This window comes from Corvus brachyrhynchos, unplaced genomic scaffold (genome assembly GCF_000691975.1).
Source record: "Corvus brachyrhynchos isolate BGI_N302 unplaced genomic scaffold, ASM69197v1 scaffold167, whole genome shotgun sequence".
NCBI classification, from domain to species: domain Eukaryota; kingdom Metazoa; phylum Chordata; class Aves; order Passeriformes; family Corvidae; genus Corvus; species Corvus brachyrhynchos.
The window spans coordinates 6715542-6734386 of NW_008239547.1; the positions used below are offsets into that span (position 1 = coordinate 6715542).

At 40.5% G+C, this 18845-nt stretch overlaps 1 protein-coding gene across 1 annotated transcript; it reads left to right on the top strand.

The window, feature by feature from the left end:
* Positions 1-29: 29 nt before the first annotated feature.
* On the top strand, positions 30-18618 carry GJD4 (gap junction protein delta 4). The gene is made up of 3 exons (XM_008639297.2): positions 30-109; positions 14183-14318; positions 17064-18618. Exons 2-3 carry the CDS (start codon positions 14255-14257, stop codon positions 18245-18247), a joined length of 1248 nt encoding a protein of 415 aa, XP_008637519.1. The 5' UTR covers positions 30-109; positions 14183-14254; the 3' UTR covers positions 18248-18618.
* The last annotated feature ends 227 nt before the right edge of the window (positions 18619-18845 follow it).

The following is an 18845-nucleotide window of genomic DNA, read 5'->3' on the forward strand; positions in this document are numbered from 1 at the left end:
AGAATAATTCTTTGCTTTTTCTTCTGGTTTCTTCCAGGGTTGCCAAAAAATACAGTACCTGTCAGTAAATCTGAAAAGTGTCTTTTGTTTGCAAGGTATTCTATACCAGGTAATTAAAAATTAATTATTATTTAGGATTATGTTGTGTTTAGTGTAGTTTTTTCAGCATTACTATATGGAAAATACCATTGCAAAGTTAGAGAATCACTAACTATAAGATATAAGAAGGGAGGAGAACCATATAGCATTTTAATTAACAGCACAAATACATTGTGTTTTGCTGTAAGTGTTTTCTGGATTAAGGTTTTCATTATTGCTTTGGTCACCGGCTCAGAAATGAACAGGTGTAGGAGATATAATAAACCTGTCCCTTCAAGCATCGTTGTCTTAATGAATTATTTTTATATGTTGAGCCAGTGGGCCACTTGTTTGGTCATTTATGTATTGATAATTGGATCAATATTTGAAAAAGGCATCTTGTAAGGGTTTTAATCATGCATCCGTATGCAGCCCAGAGTTGTTTCCCTAATTCCTCTTTCTACCTGCAGACCTGTTTATATGGGATTTGCTGTATTTCATTGTTTGTCAGTAACGTATGTAATTCTGACAGACACTGTCACGTGGGACTGAGAGCACTGGAGTGGTGGGATAAAGTGCATAACCAAAAGAGTCAAATCACCTGTTTCCACCTGCCACAAACCAAATTGGTTCTTCAAATGGTACACATATTTTATTGCTAAAAACATACAAACTCCCATCCTATAGCTTGGTAATGGTTTTGTTTAGTTAGGGTCTTTCAGAAATTAGCATATGTTGCATAATTACTGTCTACTTTTAGGTAGTCTGAACTAAGACTTTGTGTTTTAACACCTTTCTCTCCAGCTCCCCTAATGCCAGAAACCTTAGCTATAATATAAAGATGAGAAGTAACAAAAACCTCATCAGAAAAGGGTGATGGTGGCAGATGACAAAATGACATCTGTTAGTGTTGGCTATATATAAAAATAGCAGCATGTGGGAGGGGATAGAGGAACTGAAAGAGCAGAAAAAAACCCCAAAATCTTAACACCTGAAGCAACAAATTATTTGCAATCATCCTGAGTTGGTAATGAGCATTTCACTTTCTAGTGACATGTTTAAACTCCTAACTGAAGTGCTGCACATGCACTGCAGACTCATGTTGTTCTCTGCTTTTTCTTGGTCTTCATGTGGAATTCACTCAGCGTAGCTTTTAGCACTTCCCTCACTTCTGTGTAAAACACATTTTTCTGTAATCAGAATTTTTTTTACTTGAATTGGCAGTTGTTGACAACATTTCCCTACTCTGTAGTGAAGTTCCCACTCAGTGTCTCTGATGCGTTCTGAGAAATCAGCTCAAGTATAAACACAAACATACCTGTGTGAATGCACCTAGATGTACATGGAAATGTATCTACTCCCAAAGTGCAGTAAGTGTCTTTCTGCTGTTTTTGTCTTTCTTCTCGTCATCTGAACTCCATCTCAAGGAAACCACGGAACTGGTGAGACTCTGAGCTGCATAAACTAAAGATAATGATGGGAGATATGTAGCGACCACTGTTAAGAGAAAATGCTTTAAAAAGGGAAACAAGATTTAGAAGAAAAGCTGCTGCTCATAAGGAAAACAATAGTGATAGCAGACATAGATTATGGTGCTGGATAGTTTAATTGTGTGTGTGTGTGTGTGTGTGAACCTTGCGAGATGAATTCTTGTGAGAATCCATGAAAAGTAACTGGTGAATCGCAGAACTACAGCTTGAAAAGGACTGAATGCATTGAGGGCTTTGAGGCACTGGAAAAGTTGCCCAGAGAAGCTGTGGATGCCCTGTCCCTGGAAATGTTCATGGCAGGAGAATTGAAACTAAATGATCTTTAAGGTCCCTTCCAAATCAAACCTTTCTATGATGATAGCCAAGAAAGCCAGGCTTGAGGTTATTTCTGTTGCCTGGCCTAGATCATTGGGCTCTTCCCACTAAAGAAAGAAGCAACAGGATGGCAAATTGAAGAAAGGCAGGTGACAGAGCAGTACAAATAGACTGTATTAATAAACTGTGTTTCTTGTGTTCCTTCTAGAATAATTGACCTGATGCAATTTGGCATGAAAAAAGAGTTGTTTTTTTCATGTCCTTTACACCATGTGTAATGTGTTGCAGTATTATCAGCAGAGCCTTTCAGCTGTTACACCTGGAGATGTTTGGTGAAGATATGCTAAGCAAGCTTCTTGGTGTGATGAAATGTGACTGTATACGTATGAGTTGTCCAGAATCTCTATAAAGAGTTTGTAAAGCTCAAGATGTCAATGGTCTCTACAGATGGGGAGCAGCAAATAACAACAAAATGTCAAAAATGGTATTTTGTAAAACAGAATTTCTCAATATACTTACATCATTTACTTAATGTACTTAATTTAGTTTCGGACTTTTTTCCTTGCATCTCTGACAGACTGGGTGCTGTGGTAACTAGTGCAGTAAAACTTTGAAGCTGGAAAATCTCTGGAACTAGCACTGCCACCCCTTTGAATTGACTGGCAGTGAAGTGAATCCTCAAAAAGCAGATGAAGACTTGACGTAACATGAGGTCTTCTCTAAACAGGCATTAGAGTGAGACATCACCTTCATGTAAGAGATTCCATAGCAAATGTAGAGCTAATTCTTCTCTTAGCTGTAGGTTTTCTTGCTTCACTGCTCTGGGTTTTCATGCCCCTGTATTTTAGATGTTAATATAAATTATTCTCCATGGAAACAATGTCTTGGGAACTGGCAGGTGTGATATCTTTGCTGTCTTTAAACAATACACATCGTGCTGTGGCCACATACTTCTCTTTCACGTATTTCAGGCAAATGAAGCATTCTACTGTAGAAGAAGGAGAGGCCAAAAAGTTGGGGATTGGTGTGCTAGAAGGGCTGTGAGGCACAATTAAATAATCCAGGAAATAAAGATGGGGAAATGCATTTGTGTCTTCTGTGCCGTCAATACCAGTAGGCATTGATGATACTTTGAGAAGTGTGATGGTGTTAAATTTCTTGGGCAAAGTGTTTAAGGGATTAATGGAACAGGATATGCAGAGTGTTTTGCCATAGATCTGAGGAGCAGGAAGACCAGGCTGTACTGAGCAAAATGGTACAGAAGAGCATGTAAAATACATTCACCAAATAATCTTGAACAGCAAGCATTAGAATGGCAGAACTATCTTGGTGTCGATACACAATTGTTTGTGTTTGGAAAGTATTGGTGGTCACCTTACTTACATAATAACATCCTTTTCCTTTTGTGGCCTTCCAGTAAAAGGTTGTCCTGTGTAGGCAAAAGCTTAGTACACATTGTCAAGTATTAGAATATAATCAGTAATACTTGAAGGTGGACTTTACCAAAAAAACTAAAAAAAAAAAGTAGTGAGAGTTCCCGTTAAGAACAAAAGCTGCAGGAGGTAACCTGATGTGGCTGTGGGGCTTCATCATTATGAACATTAAGTAAGGAGAGTCGCCTGCTTGTGACAACTCTCAGTACATGTCAGTCACACTTCTGAAGTCGCAGGTTGGGAAGGTGAGAAGAATTGCAGAGAACAACCTCCCCCCCATCCAGGTAATAACAACGCAACCCTGATTCCATTGTAGTTACAGTAGTTCTGCATTAGACCTAGCAGAGTTTTGAACAGAGATGGAAAATTATCTTCCAGCTTACATAGTTGCTTTGCACAAAAGTGAGAATGGTTTAAATGTGTAAATCACCACCAGCATTTGTAAAGTTTAACTTACTATTGCCAACAGGTACGTACCTTACACTTTGCCATAGGAATGAATCCACAGTCTGAATGTCTTCTCTAGCATCTCTAGTGCTTTATAGGGCACCTATTCTCAGTCTGTCCTCTGAGAAACTAGAGGAATGATTCTTGTAACTTAGGAAAATAGTTGGGTGTATCTTGATAATTTCAAATGCTGTCAGGTAGGGTGATCTTCCAGATCTGCCTGATTTAAGGCTTTGGATCAATGGTTCCTTCAGCTGAACAGAAATAAACACTACAAGGCATAAAGCGACAGTACTGACTTCATCTAGAGAAATTGTGGTCATGTCACCCTGACACCGAGCTTCAGCGAACAAAGGGCCGGCCTGATTCTTCTGCTTCCCCATTTAATCATGAATCTCAGTGAGAACAACTGTCAGTGTTTCTGACCTGTGAGAAATCTAGACTGTGAAATCATTGCTTTTCTGTGGTGGCCTGTCATTGTGGTACATCAGAAAGGCTTTTTTTGTTCTGCTCTGTTTTGCTGGCATGTGGCAGAACAAAGTTGTTCTGCCCCTTAAAGAGTGCAAATAGCTGAACCATGTGTTAGCTGAAACTCTGTGCTCAGATATCTGATTCCCAGCTGCGACATTTTCCCTTAACCTTTTCTAAAATAATTTTCTCTTAGAAAAAGGAACCAGGGCAAGCAATCAGTTTTAAATTTACTCTGAAATATATAGCAAATCAGCACCTTAATTTTTCCATTTCAGATTTTTTTTTATAATTTCGGAGTTGAGCTAAATTTCCCTGGACATCTCAGTAAAAGTATGCATGTGAGCATTTATTTTTGGTTTTAATTGCATTAGATAAGGAATTTCTGTGGCACTTGCTAATAGAAAAAGCAATTATTTAAGATGTCATTTGAACCTGTTGTTTGCCGTCTGAGGAATGCATTTATCTGGATTCTTTGACTTAACTAAGAATAGGTAAATCCAGCTATACAAGATTGCAGGTTTTTGCCCTGTCCCCTTCATCCTGTTATGTGAACAATAAAATTTCTACATTTTTCCAATATTTATAAGAAATTTTACAAATTTACAGTACTTTCAGTATAATCTGAGAGCTTCAGAGGATTGGGGATGCAGAGAACAAAAGAAAACTGTAGCTTTGATTTCTAACAATTAGAGAAAAAAAATTAGAGCAGACTCTAGTATCTGTCTTCCTCAGCTTTTCTTCTTCATAAAGTGTCCTTAGGAACAGTTTCAGCATCTGTTGCCAAGTGTCCTGTGTTCTTCTGAATGCAGGATTGCTCAGGATTTGAACAGAAAGCCCCAGCCCCATCAGCCCTTTAAGACCTGAGGTGCATTCTCAGGGAAGTCAGGCTGAAATGCAATGTAAAATGGTGGCTGATACAGGAGAGTGAGGGATGAGGATCTCTCGGGGCAGTGGAAAAGTGCCCTTGGGCTGAGTCAGCACCCAAGCTGAGCAAGTAGGTGAGGAACTCAGGCTTCCCACCCCACAAGTTCCTTACCCTCGTCCTTGCAGCCACAAGCCTGAGCTTCCACTCTGGGCATTGAAATGATTGAATTCTGTGGGTCTGCACTGGTTTGTGTTCTCAAGTGTATATGTACAGGACAAAGTTAAGTGAAATTGGGTCTGTGTGACTGGGCAGCCCCAGTGCATCTCTCACCTAACACAGATTTGCAGCTGTTTTTCCCTGCATGGATCTCATGCATCAGTCTCTGCATTGTGCCTGGCCTCCCCCTGTGCTGTACCTGTCACTGCAGGCTGTGCCAGTGTCTTGGGATCTGCCTGCTGGACAGAGCTCCTGGCATTTTTAAACACACCTAATTGGGCCTTCTCTGTGCTGCAGTAGGTGATATTTGCATTAGCAGCAATGCCTCTCTTAGATTGCACAGATAGCTGGTAGCCATCATAGCATGGTTTGGGTCAGAAGGGAACCTTAAAGATCATCTTGCTCTAACCCCCCTGCCATGGGCAGGGACATCTTCCACTAGACCGGGTTGTTCAGGGTCCCTTCCAGCCTGACCTGGTTTTGTTGGTATATCTGCACATACTTCAGCAGTGTATTTAGTGAGGTTTGTGCATTAAATCAGTGGCCAGGCAAGATGGAAGTCTTATCACACACTTGTGTGACAATACTTGCCCTGAGAGCAGAGGCAGAGCTGAACTGAAACGCTGAGCTTGCCTGAGGCGCTCTTAGGGACTTCAGGTTACTTTATCAACATTAGGAGAGTTGAAACCCCTAAACCTGAGGGATGAATCGTGTAATTGCTAAAGGCAGGAAGGAACGGTAGGGGGCCACATTACTTGAACTGAAAATTGCTGTTGCCTCTCTGAGCATTGCAACCTGGGACAGGAATTCCTGCAGATCAGAAATAGGAGTCTGGGGGATCCTGCCACAAACCTCTAAAGGGAGCATTACTCAATGCATGAGTAGCTGTAACATTAAAATGAAAAACTTTATCTTCCTGACTCTTTCTGTGTGAGAAACCACAGTATTCCTGTGGGGGAATGCAGTTTAAGCATGTCCTGAAGCACTCATGCTAAATTTCAAAGTTGTAAGATCTTCTAAATTCTGTATTTTTAATATAAATGAATGTGGCCATTGAAAGAAAGGTCGATCATCTCATATATAAATAAATACGGCATAAGTTCCTTTGTTATGTACAGTTTATTCAGGAATGCAGGTATATCATATACCATGATTGTTTGGTGATTTATTGGATTGTTTCCCCAGAAATGAAAGCATCATTGGAAAATCGTTTGGGTACTTAAACAACTGTTCTTTGAGTTGTTTCTTAAGTGTTTTTGGATAGCCTAAATATTTTTTCCCCAGGAAGGGAAGTGAAGGCAGCCAAAAGAGAAAGCAGCAAAATGGGGGAGAAAACATGGGGGGAAAGAACAGGAGAAACTGAAGTAGTAACAGCAGTTAGGAGACACAATACAGGTCACAAAGGAATATATCCATAAATATCTGTGGCCAGTTAAAAGAACTAATATAATTTGCAATAGTGTCAGGAACACAGTAATTGGTAGCAATTTTGTAGGTTAGATTGAAGTGGCAAAGTATTTGTCATAATGCAGAGGAGGCAGAAAGATTGAGCTAATTGTTCTATTTTGTCTTTGTGTGCTGTGTTCATGCCTTGCCATCGTAATAAAATTTCATTTCTGTTACTGGTACTGAAAGAATTTTCAGTGGAAGCTATTTGATATCTTGGAGTGACAAAATTGCTTTACCCAGGTGTTCTGAAAGGTGTGCTGAGGCAAAGCTTGGTTGGCTGGAGATATTTCTCAGTTCTGGGGGGGAACTACCTTTGGAAAAAATCTGAAGGAGAGCAAGTGTAGAAATTATTCTGTGTTTGTGCTGGGCACAGCAAACGGAGAGGCTGAGGTGCCGTGCAAGTGATGGGTAAGTAAACGGAGCATAATCAGTAATCCCTGCTGTTTCATGGAAAATAGACTGTCAGACTATCACTTACAAACAAACAGGACCTAAATTGGTGTTTTTCCCAATTTCTGCTGTGGTTTACCTTCCTAGCAAAATCTTGCTGCTCTCTGCTTTGACCCCAGTGGGATGTTTGCCAGTGCATTTATCCATCGTGTGAGATTTCCCTGCCTCTGGACGACATCGTGAGCTGCTCCAGACAACGGAGCAGTCCTGGTGTGTCCCCAGCCTGCCTTGAGGATGGGTCCTGTGGGGAAATCCATTCTTGGTCATTCCTGTCTATTTTCCTCTGCTCTCTAAAACATCAGAATAAATCCTTCAGGATTCATGTTACCGTTTTTAGGTTGTGGTAAAAATTTCCAAGGAATGGATGAGAGTTGGGTGTTGAACTCCTATTAATTTTACTAAGGACTGAACCATTGAGCTGAATTTTATGATGCTTTTGTGTTATAACAAAAAAACCTGGTGGATAGAACACAGAGAATATGAATACTATGGAATACTATTGCAGTTTAACAAGGGAATTCCTTGTTAAACTTCCAGTATGTGTTGAGTTCATTAGCAATGATTATTAAAAATGGCTCTTGGAAGAAAACAAGGCAGAAACCATGGAAACTGTAGGCAACTGGCATGGTAGGACTGTAATGTAAAGCAAAGGTTTGGGGCAGAGGGCAAAACAAACCTCATAAAACCATAAGGTGATGTGCATCTCATAAAGGTGAGGTGCATAAACTCAATTATGTGTTGTACATAAGTTGTACATCCTGATATTGATGCAAGAAATGTAATAATTCTTTTCTCTGGTAAGTTGTGAGTAGCAACTATGAGGAATAATTAGTTTTTTCCCTTCATTGTTCTTTAAACACAGCTGAAGATCAAAATTCCTCATTATGAAAGAGTATTATAGATGTACACATTCTTTTTAGACAGAAATACTCTTCTGGATAAGGATTTGATTATGCACAGGATACAGCTTTTATTTATTTAAAGCCATATTTTCGAGATGTAGATGAGATTTAATAGAATATACTTGTTGACTTCTGCATAGGAATGCATTTGACTTGAAAATGACATTTCTTCACATGTGGGAAGAAATCTACAGTCAGTACTGCCTGCAGTGGTTCCTGAAGTTTAAGCTGTGTGTGAATTAGAGGGGAAAAAATCCCATTTCTCTTTTCAGCTTCCCTCTTTCATTTCTGTGTTAGTTTAGCCTTTTCCCCTGTGCTTGGTTTAATGACCACGTAGTTGCAGTGCATCTGTCCGTGGTGAAAGAAAGAGCAGTGTCAGTGTTCAATAACAGACAACAGTATAGGGTTTGTTTCTTAAAATGATCAGCCATGAAATACAAGAAGGTGTAAAGAACTCTTATTTTAAATCCACAGTGGCTGCCTGTATGTTAAATCTAAGATGACAGATTTATTTACTGAAATGAAGAACCAACACAGTAACCCCTTTTGTTGTGCGTGTTGCAAACAGGGATGTTTGATCTCCACAGCTCTAGCAATATTCATACTTAGAAACAAAGTATTAAATTTAAAGCATGGTGAGCCAAAGATATTCTTGCCGTATTCTGTTTATTATGAAATCTGTTTCCCAATTACCTAAGGTATTTTTTATAATTAAACAATTCCCATAGTATCAGCTCACCATGCTTTTTGCCTGCCTGACCATTGCTAGGTGTAGACCTGCTTGAGAGAAGAACTCCTTAGTGCCAGGTGTTGGGGACTAATGAAACATGAAATCACCTGCTTCCTCATAAAATACAGGATCCTTAAACATTCCAAACCTTCAGTTTTGCATTTGGCACTGTGAAGAAGGAAAGTGCAAAGCTCAGTGTCAAATGTTAAGTGCAAAATTTAAAAAGGAGCTGGAATCTCTCTTATACAAGATCTTTTTTGTGTTACAGTAGAGCAAATTTCAGTAATAATGTCATGTGCTCATGTAGCTACCTATTTCAGTGGGAGCTAACCAGATAATAATGTGCTTTTGAAAATCCAATGGACTCACTTTGTACTTTTACTCCTTAGTAAATTAAATGCTTTTGCAGAAATTGGCCCTGAGCTCCTGAATGAGAATATATTTTCTTTTACTTAATTTTCCTTCATATCTGCCTTGAAGTGTTCAAAATTCTTGGTTGAGTAGCTGGGAAGTTGCTGAACCAAAGTCTGAAGAAGAGCTGCTTTTTCCATTTGTCGTCCTCTTAGAAGCAGGTTCCCTTTAGAAATATGACCTTTCTGAATACTCAAATATTTAGAATAAGGGGCTCTGCTTGAGACAATGTAGGAGAATGGTCTAAATCCCTAAGAGCATGCAGTAAAACACAGGGTTTTTTTCAGATTTACCAAATTAGTAGAGGAACAGTGAGACAACACAACACGTGTGAGGCACCGAGGCATCAGGCTTAAGTGTCCGAGAGGACCGAGCTGGTGTGGAAGTCAGCGAGGTTGAGTCCAATCCATATGAGCAGTTAAAAAATGAGCTGAACTTCACTGTTCTGGATGTCCTTCTGCGCTGTTTCAGACACACATGCATGGCCATTTATGTACATTTGAGCACATGTGCATGAAGCTCCTCCCTGGGAATTGAAAGCAGGAAGAGATGGAGAAGAGGGAGGCACATCTGTTGAGAATTTCTGTTCCTTGCCCTGAACTCTGCCATTTCTGGGGACTGATGGGTTAGAGGCTGAGCAGTGGGGAGGAGGAGCATGTTGTTTAAGCTCCCCACTGAATAGTTCATGATGGAAAACATTCACTTCTCCCCTAGGAGAAGTGTGTGTAGGCTCAAAAGCTGGAGCTGTGATTGCCTTGCCTTCTCCATGTCTGAATAGCTGCAGTGGCTCTTCTGGGCACACACTGCTTTCAAACATATTTCCCTGCAGCAATACCTGAGTGGCAGCTGGACAGAAGTCCCAGGGAATGCAAAGTGTGCAGTGCTGCATGTGCCTGTGTAAAGCAAAGGGCTTTCCAGGCTGTGCTGGCTCCTTGTCTGTGTGTGTGCTGTGAAGATTGGCATGTTTACGTACGTGTGTGTACCACATATGTCTTAAACAGAGCATTTGGTCTGGACAGCTTTTCCCACTACTTTGCTGTTGTCCTTCACGTCTAGCTTGTTTCTTTCTCTCCCTCTTCTGCTGTATTTCACAAATTTTAAAAACAAGGCCATCAAGATAAATTGCCTTTTAATGTGTGCTGTCCCTTCCAAATAGATTCCGCAACCTCTCCCATATACAAATCACCTCCAGAAGAGCTAGATTTACTGCAAGATTTATCACTAATATATATAATTCTTGCTAGAAAAGTTCTAAGTAGAATTTAAAATTAGACTTTAAAAGAGATGCATCTGTGTTTTTTCTTTCTTAAATTATGATCTGCCAACGAACCTGGATTGAAATGTCAGATCCCTTTCTCTGTTAGGGAAACTGCTATGCTGACCCGTTTTTCCTTAACATTAATTAAATTGGTAGAGAAAAGTTGCTTCATTGCCACATGCTGTGCAGGGTGCAGTCTCCCTTAGTAACTCCCACTTCACTGCACTTAGGTGTCATTAGTGTAGGTCTTGACTGGGTCAGACTGACAGGTTTGGGGTTTTCTATGCCAGAGGAATGACTATTTTCTGGGAGTTTTTTTGATGTGTGATGTAGATTGTGGCACCCTTCAGGTGACTGATTTGATCCTGAAGTGAGTTCAAGCTAACTCTGCCTTCCCTCTGGATGTCATTCTGAGCCAAGGACTAGCTGAAGTGTCTTTGCTTTGTGTGAAGTAAGCCAGGTCTAAGCCTAGAGATGTGGCACAGGTCCACGCTGCAGTGAGATGCAGTTCCAGCAGTTCAAAATGTTTCAGTGGGTCTCTCACAGTGATGGAGTCACATCTGTGAATTTTTGCAGGATCAAGCCCTAGACCTGTGGTAAGGGGTTATAAATGTGGACAGCAGTTGTGAACTTTAAAATAGATTTAATTGTGTCTTCTTATGTTTCATTGTTTGTCTCTGAAAGCTTTCCAGTGGCTTTTAGGGCCCTTCCCAAAATCAGATGGGATGAGGTACTGCTGGGTTTCAAAGTTTAACTTTACCCAATACAATGTCAGTGTTTTCTACATGCCTCTCTTTTTGACTAGAATGCAGTGCAAGTCCACAGATTTGACAGCTTTCTAGGCTGGGAAGAGTTGTTTGTGAGATTCTGGAACTGGACTGTGTGTGAGGTGATGGGGCTGTGCACTGCATGCCCATCCTCTGATGAGGGAGATGGTGCCAAACCTACTGGTGGCACTGAAGAGCTGAGGTCCTGCTGCTGCTACATCCATGTCTGTAATATTGCTCTCCCTATTTCATTATAGTCTTTACAGACCAACAGGGAATACAGGGAACAGGTAAAGATAAATAATAAACAAAGGAGATTGTATGGTGAATATCTTCAACTATGATGTGGAAAATCTTCAGATGGGAACTGTGGCCTGAAAGATAGTGCTGAGCCAAAGGGTGAGGAAACTATGGTTTTGTGGAGACCAAGCACTTTATAACAACCACCACAGACTGGAGCCCACATTTGGACTGATGACAGAGGCTTGGGAAGAGGATGAAATGGTGCCTTAGGTTTTAACTTTTTGGCATCAACACCATGGAAAGGAGAAGCACTGGATTCAAGTGAGATGGGATCTGTCTAGAGAAGCTAAAAAAAAAAAAAAGCTAAAGTTGTCTGAAAAAGCTAAAATATGATTCAAGCTTTTTGACCTAAACTAAGCTGCACTGTGACTCTGGAGGGTGCCTGCTTTCTTTTAGGAAAAAATGGGCCATCCTGTCTCAGTGCATCCATGCTGTGGGATCAGATGTTGTGGCCTGGTATAGTTCCTTGGGCAACAGTCTGGGGGCTTAAATTCCTAGCTGTTATCCCTCTTACACAGATGGTAGAGGTCTCACAGCAACGACAAGCAAGGATATTTTAACTGACAATATTGACAGAGACAATTTATGGCCTATTGTGTGGATGCAGCTGCTGAGCATTCATATCCTGCCACCGTCTTTGCATTCCTGACTTTATTTTTGACAAAGGGTGTTTAACCAGGAATACCTTCATATCTCAGTGTAATTCATATCTTGGCCTTTGCATCTTTTCTCTATTGACTTTCTCCAGCTTTCCTTCCTTCCCATTCTTCTCACACACACATATCTCTGGTTAAAGAAAAAAAAGGAAAAAAAAAAAGTGTCTGTGTGTGTATGTGTAAGTAAATGAAGTTAAAACCATCATCACACCATAAATAAAACTTGGTAACAGAAGAAATGGCTGTTTGGCAAATATTCTACATAAATCAGTTCTGAAACCAATAAAATTTCTGTATTTACTACTGCAATTAAAAATCTTTTTACACAGATAACAGAGAAAGGGTTTTTAAGGGCCATCTTTCAAATCCCACTTCTAGGGTTTCCTTAGGATGGGGCTTATGACACAGAGGACTCTCAGTGTGTTCTGCCAAGGCATTGCAAAGCCTGTGAGCAGAGAGCTGGGGAGAAAATCTTTGTGCAGTTATATTTTTCTTTATAAAACTATTAGTTTTGCCTTTTGTCCAGGTAAGATGTGCTCAGTCATAAAGCTCAGCCCATCTGCAGTGTCCCTGAGTCATGCACTATCTCCATACAGCTCCCTCTGAGCTCCCCTTGCTCCCCCAGAGCAGTCAGGGGTTGAAAGCACACGAGCAGGGTTGCAGTGCCCAGCCTGTGCCTGGGCTCTTGGTGCCCCACAGGTGTCAGGCAATCACTTTTCTCCCTTGCTGTATCACACAGAATCTCCTTCTTCAGCTGTTTTTGTAGGGATTGTTACTTTTTCCTGACTAAGTTTTCACAGTATGTTTGTCCCTGCCACAGCACAGATTAAAAAGGACAGAGCAACATCACAAAAAGGATTGAACAGTGGGTGAAAAATGGTGGTAAATTATTTACCCTAAAGTAACTTGGGTGAAAAGCGAGGTGAGGAATGAAAAGCTGAGAGTCTTGTTTTCACCCCTGCTTTTTCCTGGGGTACAGCACAGTGGACATGATGTCCAGGACATGATGTGCAGTTGCAACTTGCTGTCAAGGAGCACTGACCCCATGGGCATCCTGCTCCAAGGGGGAGCTCCCTCCACCACTGAGGGCTCCTGGGTGTCAGAACACTGGTCAATCAACCCTAAGATCTTTTGAGTGATCTCCAAGCAGTTTGAGTGAAGTACCAAACAGCTTCAGCAGAAAGGACTGATATAAATTAAAAGTAAGTGACTTGAGACATCTTGAAAACCAGCCCCACTCTCAGGATTTTTATTTTTTTAAAGCTTCCCATGGTTTTCATCTTGTCTTCAGGGAGGCTCAGCCTGCTGGCTGGCTCAGCACACAGAGGAGAGTTTGGTGTGGCTGTGACTGACAGGGCCACGGTTTTCTGTCAGGGAGGTTTTGATTTAGAAACCAAGTGGTTTTGGGAAATTTCAATGGGATAGCTTCCAGTGACCTGAAATTGTCTTTCAAACACAGGGATGCTCATCCTTTTCTATCCCCTTTCCTTCTCTTATTCATCTGCAATTCTTGTGGGGAGACAGAGAGGTCTCTGTTATTTCCTGGTCTATGCTATTTTTTCCTCTCTCCCTGTCTTTCACCACTGAAGTATCTCAGCAATGCCAGGAGGCTGGTATGCCCCGGGAGGGTAAGAATAGTCTACAATGGCAGAGATCACTCCTGTTGTTGTTTGTCCACTTGCAGTTGCCTGGACAGAGGATCCACACTGAGGTAGGAGCAACTGAATCTGACGAGCTAGAGCTTTTACAGGACATGTTAAAGCCTGAAGAAGATTTATTCCAATATTCAAAACCAACAGTCCTGTTCAAATCATAAAAATAATCCTTCATCAACACATTGTTGTGGCTGAGTTCCTGGTTTCTATCCTTGACCCTTAGCAAAAATTCCTTCCTTTTGTATTTTTTCTTCCCTTTTTTAAACCCCCTTTCTTCCCTGTCTAGGTCTGATCTCCTTTGGAAATGACTAAACTGTTAGGATATCAGGAACTGGAAGTGTTTTGAGTCTGTTCAAGCATGGAGCACTGGGACTCACTGGGATTTTTGATTGTCACACTCAACTATAATGTGACTATTGTAGGTAAGTACTTTAAAAGAGTTCTCTTCTTTCTTTTGCTGCTTCCTATCCCGAAGCCACCCAAGTGTCCTACTGATAATCAACTTTAATTTCATGCTATGGTTCTGTGATCTGTACAGTAAGTTGTTTTCTTGATACCTGATAGAAGAGGTTTATGTATTTCTTTTCTTGTTAAACAGATTAGTTCTCTCTCTCTGACAGATTTTTCCTGAACATTGCGTAGAATATTCTGGCAAGGTTTTCAAATTTGGGTCTTATTGATGACAGGGCTTCCTGTCAGCTGGAAGAAGGGATCATGGTAAAAACACTGTAGTAACACTGAGCTTATACTACATAAAGTGAATGGTAGGATGTATGAAATAACTTTGGTAACAAATTAAAAAAATTAAAGAAGAGGATGGAAGACCCACTCTCTTTTACAGGAAGAAGTTTGTGGTTACTACCATTGTGGTTAATTATCATTGCTTTTCATCTCTTATTTTTGTAAACAAATAAGGATCACCTGCATTAAAAAAAAAACCAAAACAACCAAACCACAGCAAAATGCTGTTGTCTTTTCCTTAGCTAACTGTTTACTGTTTGGTTTATTACCCCTATTATTCAAATAAGATGCTGTTCCTCTTTCATGGGTTACTTTGAGCGAAGTGTGAGCCAGGGAAAAACTTTCAGGGGCCCTTTAAAGACTCTTTGCATGCAGCAGTTGCTGTAGTTTGTGCTATGCACTGCAGGGAGCATCCAGCTGAGCCCCAGCAGGGTTGGTGGAGAGGCTTGTTCTTGTATGTTTAATCAAGATTGGGTCTTTAGGGACAGGGATGCATGGAGGGGTTATCTCTCAAATGTATGTCATACTAAACTACTTCCTAAGGAGCCATTGATTTTTCTTAAGCAGCGCTCCCTATTGTACATGTTCTAATTAAAAATTGATAGTGAAATTGCATGAAGTATTTCGAGCCTAATTGACTAATGAGCTTCAAACACTTTGAGGTCCTAACAGAGAAAAAAATGCTACCTAAGGATGAAACATGGCTTGTTAAAGATGACAGATTCTGTAGAGCTGGCATTTCCTATTGACCCACACTGTATCAAAAAGAGAGTAACAGTACAGCCTGCCAGCAAACACAGGAAGCTGGAAACATAGCAAAACCACCACTACAGCTCAAGTGATTAAAAATAAAATGGAAAGACCTCCATTTATTTATGGTTAAAGAATATATTATCTTGCCAGGAGCAGCAGTTTCTCTGATTATCTCTCATAAACCTTACATATTCTTCACCCTTTTTCACTACAGAGTGCAGTTTTACTGTTCTAGCCCATAATCTGTCTATTGGCCACAAATGGGTTTTCGGGGGCACTTGAACTGCATGTTCAGTACCATAACAGGTATCACACAGTGTTGCAGAAATATTTGAATATTTTAAATTCACACCAACTACTGGGAAATATCTTTATGGGAAATATAGAAGAAAATTCTCAAAGACATTATTTATAAATAATTGTATATAGAAAAATGCTTCATGATCTGGATTTTTAAAAAGCCTTTATATTGTGTGCTATTTCACAGATTGCACACAAAACCTTGTGTGCCTGTGAGATGTGCATTCACTATTAATGACTTGAGATTTTCAGTACATTTCAGTCATTAACTCTGTATAATATACTTCTCTTTAGTCACGGAGGCTTGCTGTTTCTCTGCCTGTGTTTACAATTGGTGTCTTAACAATTCTTTAAAACAGAATTAATCTTATCATTCTTTTTTCTTGGTTTTTTCTTTTCCTCTTTTCATTTTTAAGTGTTTTTTTCCCTCTTTTCTTGTAGGGGATTATTAAATTAAATTACTTTTTCAAAACTATATAGGGAACTTGTAACGGGGTTCAAAAGGAAACATAAGAAATTCAAATACTAAACTTAACTTCAGATGTTGAATTTTTCTGTGTGTTTGTACAGAATGCATTTTTAACTTTTGATAATAGAATGGTGTATCTTTAAGCCTTTCCATCCTGCCAGGAAAAGGTTTTAGACTTTTATAGGATCATAGAATGGTTTGACAGAAGAGAACTTTAGGTCTGAGTGGAGAAAAGCTGCTCACCGAGGTGAACGAAGGCCGGAAATCATGGCCAAAATAGAGCAACAAAAGAAGCGACAGAGAGGAATATCTGGGGTACACATGTCCACACACAAATGCACATTTGTAGACATTTTGAGTAATTTTGCTAATAATAAAAATAATAACTAATTAATAACTTGCTGGTAAATACCATTCTAGACACAATGGAGAGATTTTGTTGGCCATAGTAAACTTTACATACAGTGTCATGGCCAAGACCAAGAACAAATACTGTGTCATGGAGCAATCTTCTCTATCTAGATGGGTTACCTGATCTGTATTATTGAAATAGGACAAAATTCAGGTGCAGGGGTAGGAACCCAACAGCAAGGAAAAACTGTAAGTTAAATGGGATTGTTTAGTCAGTTTTGATCTCTTTTTATCAGAGTGTTTTCATTAGGTTTCAATTGGCATGTCTTATTGTATGTTAAACTCCTACATTGTTGAATCTAGACTAAGATTATGGAATATGTCAGCTACACATTTTCTCTGGATTTTCAGTCCCAGTCAAAAAAAAGCCAAAGAGGAGCTAATAAGAGGGGAAACTATTTCTTCAAATGCTTTGTGTACAGAAAGTATCACTGTATTACCTGCCTTCCTTCTCAGGCTCTGACCCTTTTTCTCACCTTTCCTTCTCTTGTAGGAAAGATCTGGCTGTTGTTGATAATTCTGCTGCGAATGGCAGTGGTGGTGTTAGCAGGCTACCCCCTCTACCAGGATGAGCAGGAGCGCTTTGTCTGCAACACCCTGCAACCAGGGTGCTCCAACGTTTGCTATGACTTGTTCTCTCCTGTATCTCACTTCAGATTCTGGCTCATTCAGACTGTGTCTATCCTGCTGCCTTATGCTGCATTTAGCATTTATGTTTTGCACAAGGTAGCTGTGTACATTGTAAGAATGCACTGTCTGGTGCATAGGTGCAAGGGGAACAAGGGTTTATCAAGCCCCAAAGATGTGAAGGAGCTCTGTAGAAGTGCTGTTGTCAAGAGAGTAGATTGTGCTGCAGACAACCTAAGTGTCCTTAATTTTTCAGGGGCATATACCGTTCATCTTTTTATTAGAACCCTACTTGAGGTTGCCTTTGCAGCTGTGCAATATTTCCTTTTTGGATTTTTTGTTCCTGACCGCTTTTCCTGCTACCATTCACCTTGCACAAGCACTGTTGACTGTTACATCTCCCGGCCCACTGAGAAATCCATCATGATGATTTTCATCTGGGGGGTCAGCAGTCTGTCCTTCCTGCTTAGCCTTGCTGATCTCATCTGTGCTCTCCGGAGAATGACAACAAGAAAACAAAAGAACAAGCTGGTGGCAAACCTCTGCACAGAGAAGGAGTGCATTTTACATCTTCCCCCAGTACAGCACAGGTCTTCTCCACCTCAAAATGAAGATGGCCCAGTAGCAAATAGCCATCAGACCAGTGATGCCTCCTGCTCACTTCTCTCTGAAGAGGAAGAAGAGGCTGTTCTTCATCCTGAAGGTGTCCCTCAGCAAAGTGCCAGCACTAACCTTAGCAGCAGCAGCAATCAGTGCTGTGTATCAGGAGATCTTGCTGTTAAGCAGCAGAGCACAGAAGAACCCTTGTGTGCCAGTGACCATGAAGGAACTGTCTGCAGGCAAGTGAGACCCAGACTTCAGCAAGACTTCATTAAAGATGCTGCCCTGGCTTTGAGACCTCAGATCAAGTCTCCTCTTGGAGTTTCTTCCTCTGTGGTTCAGAGCAGGCTTTTGGGATTCTACCCTTCAGCTGAGCTAAAAAGCCCTGATGCACAATCAAATTATAGCAGCACTAGCTGCCTAAGGTCAAAAAAGTCAGAATGGGTATAGAAGGCATAGTGAACACTATGCTGTGACCTTGACAGGGCAAATCATTGCATCAATGAAGAGGCTTCAGGGAGCTGCAGCTGAATCCCTTGACTGTGGTTATGCTGTAGACACACTCTACAATGCTGTGTACCTCCATTAGAAAAGAAGCAAAAACTTTGGAAAAGAGTTTGAAGGATATTATATTAAGGGACATGTTCTCTAGAAAATGTCACATCTTTATGTTTTTCTGCATGTAGATGACTTAAAAAAGCTGTGGACTGTTGCTGATGTGACTGACCTGGTTTTCCAGGAGTACATGTGAACACTTGTTTACTCTAACTTAGTTTTGTTGCAAAAGATTGAGCTTAGCAAATATATGGCTTTTAAACACAGTTGTATATTGCCTACTGTCAGTAGCTTAATTTATCTCCTCATAGTAAATTCTCAAAGCCCACAGGATATTCAAGAAGAAGACTAGACAGTGAATAAAATAAAAATACTTGTTTTGTAGCAAAGTGTTAGTGTGTAAAAACCCTTGGATCTTTCTGCTTGAAGGCAATACCTCGCCCAGCTAACAGTGCCAGGGCGGGACCTTTCTCTGACACCGATGCCAGCTGCA

Excerpts from the sequence above, each read along its gene's own strand:
- GJD4 (XM_008639297.2), top strand. The coding sequence starts at position 14,255 with ATGGAGCACTGGGACTCACTGGGATTTTTGATTGTCACACTCAACTAT. Across the intron at positions 14,319-17,063 it reads CTATAATGTGACTATTGTAG|GAAAGATCTGGCTGTTGTTG; the intron begins GTAAGTACTTTA and ends CTTCTCTTGTAG.